Raw genomic sequence first — 13390 nt, forward strand, 5'->3', positions numbered from 1 at the left:
ACTTTAGTTATCTAAATAAGGAAGGCTGGTCAGGAAGGCACATGACTCGCACCATGGGAATACATTGGTCCAGCAACCTGCATAAATGGATTTTGCAACAGGATGCCTAGCAGCCAAGATGATGTCTGTAACTTCAACAGAAGACACAAGGACTTTAGTTGGCACTACTCAAATTCTACACAATACAACTGTAGCAGTCCAGTGATTGGAATGCAGGGCCAGGCCATCTTCCAATGACAGCCATATTGGGTGAGGAAGACCTGGCTGAATGCAGCTGTGACCAATGTTTTGGCACCTTCCACAGGACCTTCGACAACAGTGAAATCATTAAGTATCAGACCCCGAGACCAAATAAATCTAAGGGCACCTCCCCCTCCAAGAATGGCACAAACCGAACACACTTCCTGTCTGACCAGTCACAAAGAGATCGACAACGGGCCCCTCAATCCGGAGAAGATCCCCTCATCACTTCAGTATGTAGTCCCCACTTGTGATGCTTCAGTGAGAGATAACTAAGTGCATCTGTTCTTACACTGTGGGAACCTGCAAGGTGAGCCACTACCATGAAACATCTCAGTCACTGCACCCTCTGCCACAGGAAACATGTCTCCCAGCACACGTTCTTTGATCCCATACTGCCCTGTCTGTAGATCTAAGGGATAGGAGTGATGCTATCTGACAGGATGTGACTGGTGCTCGCTGAGATGAAAAGAAGGCATGTCTTCATTGCAATGCAAGCAACCAGCAGCTCCAGTACATTTATGTGTAGAGACTGCTCCTAATGTGCAAAGGCCTCGCACCATCTTGTCACCTAGAAGGGTACTTAGCTCAGCAAAGAGGCATTTAAGACGATGGTGGGCTGCACAAGTGGTATGCTGAAGGGACGACTAATCTAAAGGTTGGAGGGCAGCACTCACCAGTGCAGATCCAGAGGGACTGACTTGAAGAGTCTTGTCAAAGTCAAGTGACACTTCTGCTTGATTTTGGAGCCTCAGTTTTCTCAGGCACCACTGGAGGGTCCTTATCTGCCATCTGATGTGTGGCACTAACAGGATGTATGAGGACATAAGGCTTCGCAGACATAAGATGTGCAGGATCGGGATTTAAGTCCAAGTCAGAAAGATGAAGCCATGTTGTCAAGAATGTATTCCAAATGGTATCACTGTGAATTGATAGTGCGGAGACCCCACTATGAATCTTATGTAACCCTCCTCCCCCAAAGGTTGGGAGAATTGCGAGATGGAAATTGGCATCCTGGTAGTCAAGGAGCCCAAACCAATACCCTGCACTGATGGCCAGCAGAACTTGGCCCAGAGGCAGCATCTTTAATTTGCCCTGCCGACTAAAAAGGTTCAAGAGGCAAAGGTCAAAGATACCCTCAGAACCTAGTCCTTCTTGGGGACAAGGAAATAAAGAGAACAAAATCCTGTGTCTCTCTTCCAGAAGCACTACCTCTGTGTCACTTTGATCGATAGGTTGATTAGGCCCTCTTCCCTTTTTGATTGTGAAGGTTGTACCACCTTAAAGCTGCTGCAGAGACCCCATCCACCCCCTGAGTTGTTACTTTTCTCTGCCATCAAACCCCATCATGGCATCTGAACCACATAACCGCTGTATGTTGTCTTGGGTCTGGGAACCCTCTCCAGCACCAAAGGCATCAGACAGAACACAGTCTGGCTTTGATTTCACTCATCAAGGCATAGTGTCACTCTTGCGACCAGCCAAGGTTCAGCCTTAATGACTACAGGGTTATCCAACAGCAAAGGGATTGTCAGGCACCATCAAGGACATGCAAGACTTACTGTAAAGGCTGCAGAACACTCAACACAACAAAAGACAAGACACATAGCACCTAGGCATCAAGAACAAATGGGGTATCCTCCTTGCCAGTGTCTCAGAGAAGTCTTTACTATCCAATAGCAGTCATACTGTTCTCGGATACTATTTGAACTGTAAATTCATCACATAAAAACTAATGAACATAGTAGTGGATTAAAGTCCTACTTCCTTTCAAAGTAGTAAAATGGACTGGGAGATCTATTTATTGTTTACATTTCATGTGCTATCATTCTCTCAGACAGTAGACCAACATCACTCTCAAAGAAAAAACCTACTCAAATACACTCCCCGTTAGTCAAATCCTAAAAAGGAGGTGTTCAGCAAATCAGGGAACTTGCAGCAGTATTTGGTTTGTGAAGTCAGAGCCAAAAGGCAGGACTGTCTTGTTGCCACGAGGCCCTAGAGAAATGGCGCAATAACTAGTTCCAGTTAACAAAAAATCACTTTAGGACAGTTGTAAGGAAGTTCCCACTCTTTAACGCAGGTTCACAGCAACAGTTAACATGATATTACATTTGGGTGCTGAAATGACAAAAACTAATGTTTAAAAAACAAAGAAAAAACAAATTCACCAGATATAGTTTCTGAGCTAACTAGAATTTGCACACCTCCAATGCATTTCTTATGACCTCACAGATTAGATCACAGATGTCAAAATGACATCTTTGATGACAACACCATAGTCATATACACTATGGAGTTACTGTGTGTACACAAATGGATCCACAGCACAAAAATAGTGTAATCCTTGGAGGCAAGTGTAATTGTGCATATTGAAGGTTATATGGTGCACAGTTTACAAAACACTAAAGTTTGGTGTGAAAGTAATGCTCTTTACTAAAGAAGGTAGAGACTTAGTGCACATGATGTGGTTTGCAGAGTAACAATTTGATATTCAGAGAGAAGAAAGCAGCCGGATTGAGGAAGACTGCACTCCCTACAAAGTCACATATGTTCTGGATATTGCCCACCTCAAATGGTCAGCTGCCACTTGACCACAAAGTTAAACATGCATTTAAAGGGATATGAGAGGCAATATATGTTCATGGTAAATTGCAAAGAAAGTGTGTACAAATTGGAGAAACAATAAGTAGACGTTGCCGTTTGTAGCCTTAATGTATCTTTAATACAAATGTGCTTCATTTTCAGAGGTGAACAGCCAACGCGTTTCGCCCAAACATGGGCTTCTTCAGGGCAACTTAGAAGTGCTGTTGTCTCGCCAAGGAAGCTGAAGTAAGTCAGTGATGTGAGCGTGTTGGGACGTAAGGAATGAAGAGATGACCTCTAGTCATGAGGACTACCTATAGGTTCATGTTGGGGAAAACCCAGGTCACTGCCTCAGTCGTGTAAAGCTGTGTCAAAGGCAAGATATATTTGTGATTTGTATAGCGTATGACAACCGGATCCGGTGGAGTCTGGTCCTGGCGAGAGGGACCAGACTCCCCTGACACGGTTCTCGTACGCTTGTAGAATAATATAGAATTCAGAGGCATTCAACTTATATGTGGTTTATCTCATACTTATGTTGTAAGCATGGCTCTAAGGTTCTATGCTATTGTGCCGTTCTCAGGAACGTGTGTAGTGTATTTACTTAACTATGGGCAGAGACACTGGAATTACGTGGCAGGAAAGGGCCAAACATTGCGGCAGGGTTGACTTAATTATGCACCAGGAAAAGGCAAATTATGCAGCCTAATGCAGTATTTTCTATGGCAGTATAAATTAGGTTCTAATTTTTACACTAGTTAACACTGTCTGGGCACATGTTGGACCTCAATGGTACAGGCATAACACCAAATTATAGCAATAAGAAATAGAAGGGTAGCCAGTCACCTATGCAAAGGGCCTTCTGCTGTGCGGCAACACGTTGCTGCGTTTTTAGTAATTTTTTAACCGATTTAGCGTGAAACAACATTTCTTTTGTGTTAAAATTTGCACTTTAGGCAGGAGGTGATGGAATATATGGCAAATCTATAATCATGCGAAAAAAACTGTGGATGCACAATAGCATAATTCCAGTGGCCCCAACTATCACAGAAGGCGTCTTGTCAGTGGTAATGGCTTACCAGTCAACCTTTCGACTTAAAATTGTGGGTCAAGTGAAGTCTGTAAGTGGGTAATTCCATTAAGGTGAATATAACATTTCCCACAGGTGTAGCGTGTTAAATTACATCAAGTCCACAAACCCAATGGCATAGTGTCACAATGATTGTATGACATCATCAATGTCATGAGTGATGTATTATGCAAGGACATAAGCAGTGCCTGGTACAAGTGATAGCTGACTCAGAAAACTAGAACTAGTGAATGTCTGCGTTCTTTTTTTTTTGTGTTAGTTTTTATCTCATTTCAACACCTAACTATAATGTCACTTCAAACTTTGTTTCTTTATAAGTGAGTTTCTGTTTTTCTTACCATAAGGGAAGATTGTATTACCACACTTACCCTTAATGTCTCTTTACCCTTAGGATTTCTCAGTTTTAAAAAAAAATGTTTTATCATACTACGCCAACTCCCTGCTAGGCATGGCCAAAGAATTTTGGTCATGCCATGCAACAATCTCAAATGTGGATGCCAATTCCCCCTCCAGATACCCAACCCACATCTGTTTTTATTTCTTATGGGTACCGCTGTACTCCTGTGGTACTGGCATAAAGCTTCACACACAAACATTTAAATAGGGATGCCAGTACTGAAAATACTACAGCCATTAAAAAATCCTCACCTTCATGTCTTTTTTCAGGTCTTTAGGCACAGCCAGAAAGGTTCCTTTTTTGCCAAACCAAACTCTTTACATGTGAAACTAAATCCTACAAAAAGCACATATCCCTTCATTTCTTTATGGTCTTCATCCTCTGGCCACACTTTATTGCATACCTATAAGTACCTCTGGTTTATCCATGAACTCCCTATTTGAGGGCACACAGAAAACAAGTCTATCCATTTCAAACATTGTTTGCTATTAAGGCAATGCCAGATTCTTAGATCTTGTAACTCTTTACTGTCAGAGATGCCTACATTTACAAAATACAAAACTCTAAACAGATTGCTTTCGCTTTTTAATCTGATTAAAAAAACAATCTGGTCTGAACATCATGCTGTTCTTCTGCTTGCTTCAGGAAGTTCAGCTCGCGCATTACCCCACTCCGCAGCGTAGCACACCTTTAACTGTGGGTAGACCAAACCCGTAAACCCTATTAGAGTAAAAGCACAGTCTCCAGAACGTCCGCAAACTCGTACCAGCACTGGGGACAGTGTATTAGTGAAAGGCAGACTGGTTGTTTGCAGCAGCTTTTCACTGTGCATGGGGCAATCAACTTGCATTTCAGAGGGGGCGGGGGGAAAGCTACTTTGGCTCTAGGCTCGTGTTTATAATAGGGCACAGGCACAGAGGCAAAAGGTTTCCTCATTTCATGGGGCTATGCCCCTTGCAACTGAAGGGACGCAACTTTGTGATCACGTCAGAGCAGAACGATAGTTTAACCGTGTTTTTCAGACAGGCATATTAAGGTTTTGTAAATATTTGCTGTTTTTCTAGACTTATGACTTGGACCATATTTTTACACCTATTAACGTATGACTCCGGCTTCTTGGAAAATGTTAACTGCTCTTTTTTCAGTAAGTGACTTTTTACTTTTTTTTAATATCTTCTCCCACATCTGCGTTTCTTTCTTTGTTTTTGCTCTTATTAGGCTGCCAGCAGGTCATAGATTCTTTTTTCGCTAGTTCTGTAGTCCTCTTTCCAGTGCTACGCACCCTCCCACATTTGGTGGGGCATCACCTGTTGCGGTCCTCTCTCATTAGCCTTTATGGCACGCAGGCCACTGAAGGCCTATTTAAGAGTGGCCTTACGCGAGTGCACCTAAGGAAAGCCCGAATGCACCCATATGTACTAAGTTTGAGCGGTCGAAGTGCCAATCTGCCAATCACATCTCCAATCCATCATCTTTTTTATTCAGGTCACAAACTTCTTTTCCGAAGGGACAACCATCCCATATTGACTCTGAAGTTGCCCCCCTGATGACATCTGTGGGCATGCACAACACGGAGGCTGTGGGCAGTATGCACAGCTGACTAGAAAAGGGCGAGCCCTAACAGTTTTTTCACAATCCCTCAGATGAAGGAGGTATGTTCCCTTCTGGGTCATCTGTACATGCAGCTTCTAGTTCCCTGAAGTGTAGGCTACTCAATCGAAAATTGCTACCTAAACACGGATGGGATATCAAAGATCTCCTATAAGGTACACATCTGGATCTATTCTTGATCACAAAATCAAAGTCAGGAGAAACTAGCCCAATCCAGACCTTGAAACTGCAACCCTAAAAGATTCAAGAATATGTGCTTAGATAGAACAGGCAAGAGAGGTGGGGGTATTGCTGTGATTCTTTAAAGACTACCTTAAATTCGTTTTGGGTACAGATCACACCCATATGCTGTCTGACACTATGATTTGCCACTCACCCACATAACTGTTGCAGACAAAAACTATTATTCTTACCTTCAATCTCCTGGACTCAAGTTAGCATCAGATGATTGAAAATGTAACTGACTTGTGGAGAGGTGTGGCTCACTGGTTAGAGGCGGCAGACCCGTAAGCAGAGAATCGTCCAGGGACCAGGGTTCAATTCCCGACGCGGCAGGGTCGTGGACCAGGGTCAAAACGGACTCGATAATGCTCGCCTCGGTACCTACTCTAACCAGGAACACACTCGGCAACTCTGGGCATTTAGCTTGCCTCATCTCTACAACGGCCCCCCACAGACGCCGGGGATGCCTGGTTTCACCTTGGAGATACCCAGAAAGGGACCATCTCACAGGGATAGCCAGGACGGGTCCCCCGGCGGTCTACAGCGCCGGGACGCCCCGTTGCTGGGGCAGCTGTGCGCTTTACAAGTCTACAACATTTACATTTTGTCAGTACAGTAGCCTTGAGATGGTCTTTTTCATGCTCATCACCCAGCCAATTAAAAATCTGCTATGTTAACAGAAGTCATTTAATTTCCACAATGTGTTAACCCCCCAACCCGCAAATCTGGCCACTAGGTAGACTTACAATTACAACCCCCCCCCCCCCCCCCCCCACCCCCTCGATATCACTGCACTTCAGGCATCTTTGCTCCCTTGTACTGATAATGCCTGCATTTTATTTTACAGAGTGAGCCCTCAAGTTAAGGGTTAGACCAGCTCAAACTCTAAACTAAAAAGAAATATATAATAATGGAATAAACTTAACTTACAAGCAGCAAAGGATGCTATAGTCCACCATCTGATAGTGACAGGTTCCAAGGAATAGGTTTGTGAGATGAGAAACCATTTTACCAGATACTTATCCTCATTAGGCTTAACCTCCACTGGGGTTACTGTTACATAAGTTATTCCATGTAGCTTAGGAGAGTAAGATCCTTACTTGATAAACTGAACTGACACGGGGGAAGGTTTATTCTGAAGCTTTCTGCCTACAACAAACAATTCTGGGCACTATAAACAGTTGTTGCGTGAAACCAAAGATGCTTTAATTGAGGGAAAAGTGCCATTTTCCAAATCTAGTTGTGAATTCTTCTTGGTCATTAAGTCATTCATGGTCCCAAAATGCTTTTCGAGCAATCCAGTCCTGTCCCAAACCCCATTGGACAACCTGGCAACCTTTTTGACAAAAAAGTCAACGCAGTTTACACTGAAAAAATTGCCCTTTGTCAGACTACTCCAGCTCCTCTGATATGCTGGAGACTTCGACAGTTGGCACTATATGCACGCTTCCTAAAATATTGTATAAAGACATGTAAAATTCTGATAAATTTCATTCTTCAAGCTCAATCCCGGGCATCCTTCCACCACTACAACACCGTTTCAATACCTCTCTTTCTAGGAGCTGTTCCAGAGGCATGTAAAAAAGTAAAATTATGGTTCTACTCATAAAATCTGATCTTGGTACCAATTATCAAAAATATTATCCTCCAATTACAGTGTTCCCTGAGGTCCCTAAGAGCATGGAGTAGCACCTTACCAAGTTGCTATTATCCATGACTGACATCACTAATGCCCAGGCTGTTCTCAAGCTAGTTTTTGCCAAAGACACAGCACAGAGGTCATTTTCATAGCGATGCTGGTTTAGATATAAACACCCTTGAGCGAGGCCTATACGTCGGTTTGGTGCTCCTTAATCAATGCGTCACATTTGATACACTCAGCCATTCTGAATCAATAGACCGTCTAGCTGGCTATAGATTTGAAAGCGGTCACTCTGGAGAGGCTTAGGTTCTGTCAGGTATATCACAGGTGGTTTCCCTAACACCTTTATAGATCAGAGGAGTCGCCACTCACAAGAGGCATGCCCCAGGGGTCAGCTATTTCTCCTTTAAAAAAAAAAATGTATGCAACATGATGGATAACGAATTCAGAACTACAGGTACATGATTCTGTCTTACCCTGATAATATCCAATTGCTACTAAAACTTGACCCTTTTTGCCACAAGACAACCAAGTCAAACTGAGGGACCGTTAATCAACCGATGTAAAATTAAAGTTAAGTAAAACTGTAGCCCATATCTTTGGAGGAGAACCATCGTGTTGGTCTGAAAATCTCGGACCATCTTCAATGGCTGACCTACACTCTACTACTCCGGAGGCTAAGAACCTTTGAGTGTGGATGACTGACGAGCTGACTTTTGACCTACAAATCCAAACTTTCTGTTCACCCTGTGTTCTACTACTCAACACCTGAACGAAAATGATGCCCTTTATTCCCAAATAACAGCAAATCTCTGTAGTGGGATCACTCATTTTGACCGGATTGGACTATGCAAAATAGAGTGCATCTTGGTCTACCAGAAAGAAAACTAAGAAAGCTACAACACAGCCAGAAAACAGCAGTTCACTTGGCTACAGATTTCAGTTAGTACAATCATGTTACAGAGGCCTGCAAAGCACTGCATTGGCTCCCGATTACGCAAATGATCCAACACACAGTTTTGTTTTATGCATAGGCAATGTGTTGTAAGGGCCCCAAATTTTTGTCATAGCTCATTATTCCTTATGCACCTCTATGTGTTCCACTCCCCTGGATAGGTATGAAATAAGCCTATTAAATGCTACCCCACACCAAGCATTTTTTCTGCAGTCTATCTAAACCTATTAAATTCAATTGGTAGTATATGTATTAAAAGCTGCCTAGCAAGACAGAACAGTGGAAAGACACCTCACTGCACCGTCTAAGTGTGCCTTGCTTCTGAAATGAAAGGGTGCAAATTAACATCAACCATTTTCGAATCCCGCTAAAATCAACATTAATTCCTAATCTCAGAAGACAAGGGTCTCAGGACAAAGAAAATTAGAAAATCTACTTCTGAGGCCTTGCTGCTACCTTGTGCTTTTACAAGACAAGCAGCTGGTGGCCATTCATACACTACCTAATTTAAAACCTACAGAAGGTTTTTGCAAGAATTGTAGTATGATGGCAATTGCATTGGGCACTGGGCTATCCTCATGAACAAGCAAATCTTCAACCCACTGAGGGTGTACATTTTAAAGGTTTAATATATAGGATAGTCTTACCTTAAGTTTTTTTAATTCACCTTCAATGTCCACTGGTAATGCTGGGTACATACATTTATACTGGTTTGCCAAAACTTTAAACCTTCGAGTGAAAAAACAAATACAGTAAGGCACTTAAGGCAGATGTGTACGTTAAAGTCAAACGGTAATGAAATATAATACCAAATAAATCTTCAATATAAATATGGCCCAGAATTTTAGAGTGGCTAAAGTGCCATACAGCACTTGGAACCCAACCCTAATAGCCAGAATATGAAACTAAAAAATGACTAAAGCGCAAGACCTATGAGGAAGGAATAATATTGTGCACCCATGGGATTAGTTTAGATGGGAAGACTGACTTTGCATTTTGTATGAGAAGAGTTTTTTTGTTTATTTAAAAATTGTCTTTATTAATTTTCAGCAAGTTATACATAGTTCCAATTTGGGTATCATTATTATGCATAGTATCAAATCAACATTACATTTAACAGAACAGCACTGGTGTGGTGTCAAGCAGTACCGCACCCAATTGTCATACAGCGTAATAAGCATTGTATGCATATCATTGAATATCATAGACACTAAGCCGACATCATTGCTAATATAGCAACTACAAAGTGCATAAAAACTGTTCAATCTCGTCTATCTTGCACGTGCAATGTACATTTGGCATTGTGTGACAGGAGCTAACCGGCTATGTATGGCCGTAAAGAATGCCAGGAAAAGGGCAAGGGGGGGGGGGGGGGAGGGGAGGGGTTTGCGCGCTCGGTATGATTATGGATGTGTGTCAGGTCGAAGCTGTACCAGTCTTGGTCATGCGGGTCCCGGGGACGTGTAATGTGTACCTTCATGCGTTATTTATTTATGAATTTTGTCCTAGGTGTACCGGGTGAGAGAAAAAAAAAAGTGTTCAGGTCACGGTTGATCTGGGTTCACTCAGTTTAGTTTCAACAAACGCCAAGTATTCGAGCCATTGTGCAGGATTTGCTCTCGGGGGTACCCGTGGGGTATTAAGAGACTTGTGTTGTGTGTTCCGCCACTAGAGCTCTTTGGAGGTCCAGGAGCCAGGATCAAGGATCAGATATCAGGGCCAGTACGTGACTTCCACATCATAGCTATTTTAGGTTTTGCCAATACCAAAGCCAGGTCTGGTATTAGAAGAGAATTAGGAGGGAAGGGTTCCCTCCCTTAAAAGGAGTATGGGCAATGTAAGGAGTGTGTCACCCAAAAAAAATCTGTAGGGCATTTAGGTGGTTTGCCCCACCATAAGTACCAAACAAACAAGGATGCATTCATGTATACATGCAATTTCTACAGTGCAATCACTACTAGAAGGAGCAGAGTGCTGTTCATTAGGGTTTTTTTTTACAGTCCATAGTACAGAAGAAAATGGACATGGCTAAAGCTGGAATACAGCATTAAGGGTGACAATTCGTAATTGAGAAGGGAAAAATGTTGGGTCGAGACTTCAACTATAACTATGATGTATTACTGAAAACCACACTGTACGAAAGGGCCAAGAATTTGTTTATTACCTTCTTCTGGCCCTTGGGTACGAAGGCTTCACCCATTATATTCTGACAATGGATAAAAATGTTCATGGTTGTCGGACCACATTTGGGCGGGTGGGTGGGGTCACATAGCAGGCAGGGGCTACTGGGCCTTAACCATGGTGGTTGTGGTCATTTTCTTCAGGTGTTCTGGTGTCTGTCCTACTGCAGCGCTGCAAATTGGGACACGTACGCCTCTACTGCAACTGACTTTCAGGGTGGCAAGATAACCAGTCCAAGACATCTCAGAGAGGTTTTGTGTGGGGGGGGGTGGGGGGGGGGGAGAGGCGTTTAACTGAAAACTCGAGCAATCACACAATAAGCGAACATCCAGTCCTGTGATTTTCCTTTGGGAGAAATGGAAGCAATCCAATCACACCATACCACACTCGCCATCATTACGGGTCAAAAGAACACCCTTTAAATGAATAATGGACAAGAAAAGCAGCCTCTACTAGGGGCATTCTGGGCATTTGGTCACACTAACTGCAGATCATAAACTCGAACAACACTTTTCACATTAAATAATTGTAGGCCACAAATATGAAAATGCTGCATTCACCATTACTGAGAGTGAAAAGCGACCAATGGCTGATATGGTTCAAGTATGTCTGTTTATCTGTGTGTGAAAAACTTTCTACAACCAATGCTAAGGAGGTAAATGAGGGACTGGCCTTCGGGTTGTTGCTCTGTAAGGATTGTGTAAGCTCTGGAAGGCAGCTAAAGCAGCCTGTCACACTTAGAAAAGCAATAATATGTATTGTAATTATACAAATCATTTCAATCTTTGTTCTATTGGCTATAAAAATAAGGATCAATCATTTTGTTATCATTTGCATTAATTTCCCTTCTTCTGGATCCCCTTTCTCCCCTAGCACACCTAGCCTCACACAGCGATTTGAAATTGGGGTTGTCATCTGTCTGAGGTTCTCCACTATGAAGAACATAGAACCATGTTCTTTAAGTCTACTAGTGCTTATAGAACTTGAAATATAGGATTTCAAATATGGGTTGTATGTCAGCAAGTACAGTCAACGCCCTCAAAACCAAATACATATTCCACACCACTATAACAATTATTGTTTACTCATATGCAGTTCCAAAAATACTTGAGCTACATATTGCAGTGCATTTTTTATGCACTTTAAGAAATACTTGGAAATAGATAAGGCAAACGTGTGTACACATTTGTATCTCTAATTTCTAAATAATATACTTCATGCCCAGTCGTTTAAAATAAATACCTGGCCATCAAGCACTCACTAAAGTATACAATACAGGATCCCAAAAGCCCATAATGCCACTCTAGCTTTCAGGCGAAAATAAATACAGCAATGTACTACTGTCCAAGTGACCACAGGATCAAAGATGGCCACTGTTTATCAGAAATGTTTAATGACAAATATTCTTGAAAAATACCTCTCTGAGAATTCATTGAAGTCAGACACCAAGTCACACATCCTGAGGCCACTCCGTGAAGCTTTTGAAGAGTACACTGGTCCAATGCCTTTTTTGGTAGTTCCAAGGCTGAAAAAAGGACAAGACATCATATTTTAAGCATGTAAATGGTGCGAAAGATTAGCACTGATCAATGAAGATGCCAGAGTTAGTACAATGGAGTTTTAATCATTCTGTGAAAAAGAATACATTCTTGTCTTCAATGTAGTTGTTGTAACAACGTTATTAAATATTCTTCCTACAATAAATCATCCACATGCCAGAAAGAAAATGCATGAATGATTACACTACATGGGTAAACAATTAACTAATCTTTAAATTCAAGAGACCTTGATGGAAAGGATATGTTGGTGAGACAATGCATACAGTGCGGTAACAAAAATCGCCAATCAGTATGAAGACCAAAAGATATGGTTTTGGAAAACACATTACTGAGACAGGATATGGTATTTCAAAATTAATATTTCCGATTGTTAAAAGAATAAAACTACCTAGCAGAGGTGGAGAGATAGGGCAAAGTTTCTATGACAAAAAAGAGAATGTTGGTGGATTGAGTTTCTGATTCTCTGTAGCTGAAACATTTCTTGTTTTTTTCCGTGAAGTGCTGAGCATAAGAAATATCTCTGAGACAAAGAAATTCAAAGAACAACTTGGGTTAAAAGTCACATTCTTTGGTCACGCAACTGTTACTTCAAAAATCCTAAGCGAGGGGGTTTAATAAGCTCTGAGTGCTGAGAAAGGAGGTGGTGGGGTGTTGAATACAACTCGTGTTTGTCAACAAAAGGACTGATGGGTAACTTTATAGGAACTCAAAACTGATGACTTTTATATATTGTACATTTGTTAATAATTATTTCAAAGTATTCTATATTGAAATGTCATTTTTATTATTTTGTAGACTGCAGCACAGGAACCTGACGAAGAGACAATAAGTTCTGAAACGTGGTGAGCAAAGATGAAACAATATACTTTTTAGTTAGATCCATTAACTTCTGAAGAAAATAAGTGGA

General features: G+C 41.8%; 1 protein-coding gene across 1 annotated transcript in view; it reads right to left on the reverse strand.

Annotated features, from left to right (window-relative positions):
• The window catches only part of ADSS2 (adenylosuccinate synthase 2), a 338000-nt gene that overhangs the window by 45575 nt on the left and 279035 nt on the right, over positions 1–13390 (reverse strand). Inside the window, exons 6-7 of the mRNA XM_085611393.1 lie at positions 12342–12449; positions 9391–9472 (exon numbers count right to left, since the gene is read on the reverse strand). Coding sequence (XP_085467519.1) covers positions 9391–9472; positions 12342–12449 — 190 coding nt within the window. The remainder of the gene's footprint in view (positions 1–9390; positions 9473–12341; positions 12450–13390) is intronic.

This window comes from Triturus cristatus, chromosome 6, assembly GCF_964204655.1.
Source record: "Triturus cristatus chromosome 6, aTriCri1.1, whole genome shotgun sequence".
Classification (NCBI taxonomy): Eukaryota; Metazoa; Chordata; class Amphibia; order Caudata; family Salamandridae; genus Triturus; species Triturus cristatus.